The sequence below is a fragment of the Suricata suricatta genome, chromosome 16, assembly GCF_006229205.1.
Source record: "Suricata suricatta isolate VVHF042 chromosome 16, meerkat_22Aug2017_6uvM2_HiC, whole genome shotgun sequence".
Taxonomy (NCBI): Eukaryota; Metazoa; Chordata; class Mammalia; order Carnivora; family Herpestidae; genus Suricata; species Suricata suricatta.
Window position 1 is genome coordinate 52,052,479 of NC_043715.1, and position 5,899 is coordinate 52,058,377.

General features: G+C 60.9%; 1 protein-coding gene across 2 annotated transcripts in view; it reads left to right on the forward strand.

The window, feature by feature from the left end:
- The window catches only part of EMC10 (ER membrane protein complex subunit 10), a 6,527-nt gene extending 4,131 nt beyond the window's left edge, over positions 1 to 2,396 (forward strand). Inside the window, exons 6-8 of one of the 2 annotated variants that reach the window (XM_029925274.1) lie at positions 198 to 291; positions 1,116 to 1,202; positions 1,419 to 1,502. In XM_029925274.1, the coding sequence (XP_029781134.1) occupies positions 198 to 291; positions 1,116 to 1,202 (181 nt within the window). In that variant the 3' untranslated portion in view covers positions 1,419 to 1,502. Of the gene's footprint in view, positions 1 to 197; positions 292 to 1,115; positions 1,203 to 1,418 lie in introns of both variants that reach the window. The other variant, XM_029925273.1, reaches the window with a different exon arrangement.
- Positions 2,397 to 5,899: the final 3,503 nt, after the last annotated feature.

The window sequence follows — 5,899 nt, forward strand, 5'->3', positions numbered from 1 at the left end:
CCAGGGTGAGGACCTGCGGGGTGCGGTGCTCCAGGGGCAGGTGCTCCGGGCTGCAGGTGCCACCGGGTGCGGGTGCTCGGTGCAGGGCACAGGCCTGGACAGTCCAGTGTCTGGCTAAGCCATCCTGCCGCCTCTGCTGCTCGTGTCCTCGTTGGCCGAGGTCAGTCCCTTACCCTGTTCCCTCTCGGCACCCCCAGTCCTGAGACGGCCGCCTTCATCGAGCGCCTGGAGATGGAGCAGGCCCAGAAGGCCAAGAACCCCCAGGAACAGAAGTCCTTTTTCGCCAAATATGTGAGTGGAGCTCTGCCTGCCCCTTCTCCCTCCCATCCCAGGTCCCCCTCTGCCCTTCTGTCCCTGCCACCCTGTCCTCCAGGCCTCCTGTGCGTGGGGCTCGCGTGTCGCCTCTGGGCACGTACCCCTGGCACCTGGGCGGAGTCGCGAGGACTGCGGAGCCGTGTGCCCTGCCTCTGCCTGGCCCGCTCCTGGCAGCGGTCACGGGTGTCTGGTCCCCGCGGTCGGCGGGGAAGCGGAAGCAGGCACGGCCCCTCAAGCCGGGGCAGGCGTGGTACGGGCAGCGCCGGTCTCGAACAAGAAAGGCCCGTTCGGAGGAAGTGCACTGAGGGCTGTGGGCAGGCCGGTGCCCGTTCTGGGAGGAGGCCTGCCCTGGGCTGGCGTACCAGGGTGGGGGCAGGGATCTCCATGGAACAGGGAGATTTAGGAAGAAGGTGGGTGGTGAGATGCTTCCGGAAGGGGCACTTAGGGAGGCGGGGCTATGGGTGGCCGTGTGCAGGAGGCTGGTCTGGAGCTGGAGAGGGGCCGGGCGGGAGGAGCTGGGGGCATGGGGATGGGGGCGCGGTAGGCTGGTCCCCGCAAGGCCAGGGTGGGGGACCAGGGGCCGGCGGAGGCCACTGTGGGTGGAGGGTGCCAAGCCCTACCACCCTCAATGTGGTGCCTGTGGGGCCTCCGTTAGTTGGCCAGTAACTGCTGACCTCAGGGTAGCCTGACAGCTGAACGATGGGGAAACTGAGGCCCAGAGAGGCCAAGGGCCCACTGCCCCAGCTCTGCTCTCCCCAGTGGCCACCCCTAGCCCTGACCTGTACCCCCTCCCTCCCCAGTGGCACCTCATCCTCGGGGGGGCCGTGTTGCTCACAGCCCTGCGTCCCGCCGCCCCGGGGCCCACGCCGCTGCCGCAGGAGGCCTGAGTGAGGACTGAGCCCCCTCCCGCCTCCACCCTCCCTACACCCCACCTGCCCTCCCCAGACCTGTAGCGATGTAGGGGACCTGGGCCCCCTTCCCTCACGTGGCCTCCCCTCACGCCGGCGCCCCCCCATTCCCCACCCTGGGGGAACGCTGCTCACACTCACTTCTCTTCCTTCTGTGTCTCTGTCTGTCTGTCCGTCATGCCATCTGGCCTGCAGTGGATGTACATCATTCCCGTCGTCCTGTTCCTCATGATGTCAGGAGCGCCGGACGCCGGGGGCCAGGGAGGGGGTGGCGGTGGGGGTGGCGGTGGAGGCAGTGGCCGCTGAGGGGCCTGTCGGCGCCCTGGTCCTGTCATCCAGGCAGCTCCCTTCTTGCTCAGAGAGCCCGTGTCCTTGGTGGTCCCGGGAAGGATTTTCGAGCCGCTCCCGTCTCCGTCCCAGGAGGCTGGCAGGACACCCCTCCCCAGGAGTCCTTTCCCTCTAGTCCTTGCTGTGTCTCTGGGCGCAGGCCGCGCTCCAGTGCGCCCTGCCGTCCACCATGGCCCCTCCGCAGCCCCCAAGGCTTCCCTGTGCCCACAGCATGGAGCCCGAGCTTCGGGGCCAGCTCTGCCCCTGCGTTTGCCTCCCCGTTTCCCCCGAGCCTCACAGTTTGGGAACATGCCGAGTTCTCTCCAGCCTCTGTGCCTTTGTTGGTCATCTTCTCGTGCTGCCTGTCCCCGGTCGGGCGAGATGGTCTCCTAACTTGTCTGACACTGGAGTGGGCCACGCGCTTCCCACCTGTCTGCCCTTGAGGGGCCTGGTGCAGAGCAGGGGTGGGCTGGCCAGGGGTGCCCCCCCGCCAGGCTCCGTTCCTCCCAGCAGCCCTGCCTTGGGACGCTGCCCGGCCTTTATCTGGCCCTGACCCTGGCCCTGGCCCTGACCCTGGCCCTGGCCCTGGCCCTGTGCAGTTCAGGCAGCCTTGTCAGGATGCCAGGCCTTCTGTAGGCATTGGGGTGTGAAGAAATTACGTTTAAAGTGAAAACAGAACTAATGTTTAGTGGAGCCCAGGGCCGGATGATGTAAATAGACCCTGTTCGCCTGTCCGGAATGTCCTCCCTGGGTCTGGGCACTGGGAGGCGCCTGCCTGGCCTTTGCTATTTATCACCTCCCCACCCTCTGTCTATTTAAAACCATTAAAAAATATATTGAAACACATCAGTGTTTTGAAAAGCCACAACTTTTCAGCAGCCAAGTGTAACCATTGATTTGGTTCCAAGGAAACCGGTGCCCAGGCTTTGCTGAATTTCCGCTGTTCGCGGTACGGTATTCTTCAGAAACACAAAGCGCTGGCGGGTCGCTGTGCTCGCTGCGGAAGCCCCACCGTGTCATCTGGCTGCTTACTAAGCTGTCCCCCAATAGTCAACGCGTAGCTTCCTGCTCGGTGTGCTGAACACACAGCAGTACAGACTGTTTCCCGGGCTCTGTGGGGAGTTTGACTTCTTTTCCCGGGGACGCAGGACTGAAAGCGGAATTACTACAGCAGATCGGAGGCGCTTTTAAAGAAAGGTAATTTTTGTGAATTTTTACGAAATTTTAATGAAAAGATGATAGAGCACAGACCTCAAAAGATACCATAGGGTCCAAACAAAGGGCTTTCTGCCCACCCTGGCCGGTGCCTGCTTCCCTCCCTGGGGGCCACCTGCGTCTCCGGCCTCCTGGGCACCGCTTGGGCGATAACGCGTAGCCAAGCAAATGCGCAGCTAATCATTTTACAACAAGTGTGTTGCTCTAGTTTTTTCCACCCCTTCTAAATGGGGGAGGTTTCGGCCTGGGACAGAGCGTATCCTGTCTCTATGCCAGGGGTTGGCCTGGGGTTGATTTCCAGGATCGCCAGGCGCCGGCCTCAGTTTGCACGCATGTGCGTCTGCGGGTACACCCTGCCAGGTGGGGACTCGCTGCCGCCTCCCAGTCAGCCTGGAGCTCTTCTTGCTGACGGTCCTCGAACCCATCTCCAGTTCAGACTCCCCTCCCGGTCTCCAGGCCCAGAGGGACCTCTGAGAGTCGCCACCACCTGTCCGCCCGTCTGAGCTCCTCCAGGAATTCTTACCCCAGTGTGTGATGCCACCACCTGCCTGGCCCCGCAGACCAGAGCTCTGCTGTGCCCGACTCTGCTCCTCCTGCCTCACCCCTTCTCCTCTCTCCCCATGGCCCCAGCCCTGGCTTCCTCCTCCCCACCTGGGCCGTCAGCCCAGCCTCCTCCCCATGCTCACTTCTCCCCTGCCCCTAGCCTTCCCGTGGCTCCCCAGCGCCCTCAGAACAAAGTCCCAGCCCCTCTGCCTTGCCTCGGAGGCCCATTAGTTTCTGATCTGTTACTCCTCTTCAGCCTCCTTGATGAGCACCCCCAGCCTTAACGGGTGAGCCCCTCAGATACCACCCGGCCACCCTGGAGGCACCCTCTACACCCTCACAGCCTCAGCCCCCATTCTGTCATACCCCTCTCCCTCTGTCCCTGTGGAGCCCACTCTCTCGGTCCTCTAGCCTCCTGTCCTCTGGTCTGAGATGGGAGTGATGTTCGATGAAGGGATTGCCTCCCTCCCCACTTTGCTGCCTCGCCTTTTGGATGCCCTTCTTTGCCCCATAAAATGTTACCTGCTCCTTGGTGCGTAGGAAACCCCTTTCCCACCCCAGGGTTCATATTGTCGCTTAGGTATACTTAGGACAGGGTTGTAGGACAGGCACTCTTAAAATCTGCAAGCCTGAGGACCTGGGTGGCTCAGTCAGTTATGCGTCTGACTTGGGCTCAGGTCATGCTCGCGCCTCGCGTGGGTTCCAGCCCTTTGTCGGGCTCTGTGCTGACAGCTCAGAGCCTGGAGCCTGCTTCGGATTCTGTGCTTCCCTCTGCCATTCCCCCTGCTCTTGCTCTGCCTTTTTCAAAAATAAAAACATTAAGAAAATAATAAAATCTATAAAGCTAATAATTTTAGTATTTCTTAAAGACCCGACTATGCCAAGTTATGCCACATAGCAGGGGCTTTGGGAAACAGTTCTGCAGCCTCCATTGTTTAACCCAGCGGGGAGATGCCCTAGTGAGGGTCAGGGGCCACTTCCTCAGGCTTCTCTGGCTGCCAGTCATTCTCCTTGGCTGGCACCCACCTTCCACGGCAGCAGGGCACTAGGGGGTTTTTCCAAGTGAAAAAGTCCACTTGGCCCAATTCCTAGAAACAGGCCCCCAAGCAACTTTCCTTTGTTTCCCCGAAAGAGTCATACTTGAATTTCCATGGCAACGCGGATGAGACCCCATCCATAGAATGACTTGAAAACAGGAAGTGTTGGGGCACCTGGGTGGCTCAGTTGGTTGAGCGTCCAGCTTCGGCCCGGGCCATGATCTCATGGTTTGTGGGTTCGAGCCCCGCGTCGGGCTCTGTGCTGACAGATAGCTCGGAGCCTGGAACCTGCTTCGGATTCTGTGTCTCTCTCTCTCTCTGACCCTCCCCTGCTCACAGTGTCTCTCTCTGTCTCCCAAAAAATTAAATAAAAGACATAAAAAAGAATTAAACCAAGGAGCTTGCTCGGTATGAAATTTACATGTCGACCAGGAACAAACATTTTCACATTTTTACAGAATTTTGCAAATTTTCCATCTTCCCTCCCTCCTACCAACAGCCCTCCTCCCACCCACCCCTCCCCCAAGCATTCCAGTCCCTGCAGTTTGTGTTTTTTCAGCCATTCCTGGTGTCTAATCCAGCCGGGTTGCAGTTCCTCCCTTTATCGGTAGGTGGCGATAAAAAGCTTCACACCGCCAGGGAATGCCTCCCAGGCCCGTAGGCTACTCTGCCGGGTACTCTGGCCCACGTGGCGCCTCTTCTCGAAGAGAAGGGCCTTGCAGGGGGTGCTCTCGGCCCTTGGGAAGGTCGGGGTCCCCACGAAGCCTCTGTCCTGGCAGATGGTGGTCTTCGGGAACACTGGCGCCTATGTTCCCACGGGTGAAATGGGAGTCAGGTGAGGGCCTCCCACGCTCCATGCCTCCTGAGGGAGAGAAGATGATGGAGGGCTGGGGAGGAGGACGGAGCAGAGAGGAGGCAGCCGCCTTCCTGCCATGCTCACCATGCCCACCAGGGCTCAGCAGAATGGAGGGGGAGCTAGTTCCCCAAGTGCAGGGTGGCCCAGCCTCTCCCGGCCCTGCCACTCACATGCTGGGTCTTCAGGCAGTGCGCCCCCCGGTCTCTGGCCAGCTCCTCATTTCCTCCTTCCTGGGCCAGGGGAAGGCCTCCTTCCTCCGGGCAGGGTCCAGGGTCCAGGACAGACAGAAAAGGGAGAAAAGGGGTGTCACAAATGCCCTTCCACTTAGGGGCCAGAGGCCGGGCAGCCGTCCTCCGGGCTGCCTAGCCTCTTGGCACAAACGCTGCACAGGCCCCTGGGTGGGTGTCAGCTCAGGACTTCAGGCAGGGAGACGGGAGAGGAGCTCAGAGCTCCTGCAGGGGCTGGGCGTGGAGGGGCCTCCCAGCGGACTAGGCTCAGAGGAAAGGAGGCCAGGGCGAGGGGAGAAGACTGAGAGGAGAGAGAGAAGCGACAGATTCAGAGACAAGAGAAAGGAAAGAGAGAGACTGAAGGGGTGGGGAGAGGGGAGATGGAAGCGAGCAGGAGAGGGAGCAAGGAGGAAAGAAGGGAAGAGGAAGCGCGCGCGCGTGTGTGGGGTCAAATGGAATGCGGGGGGGGGG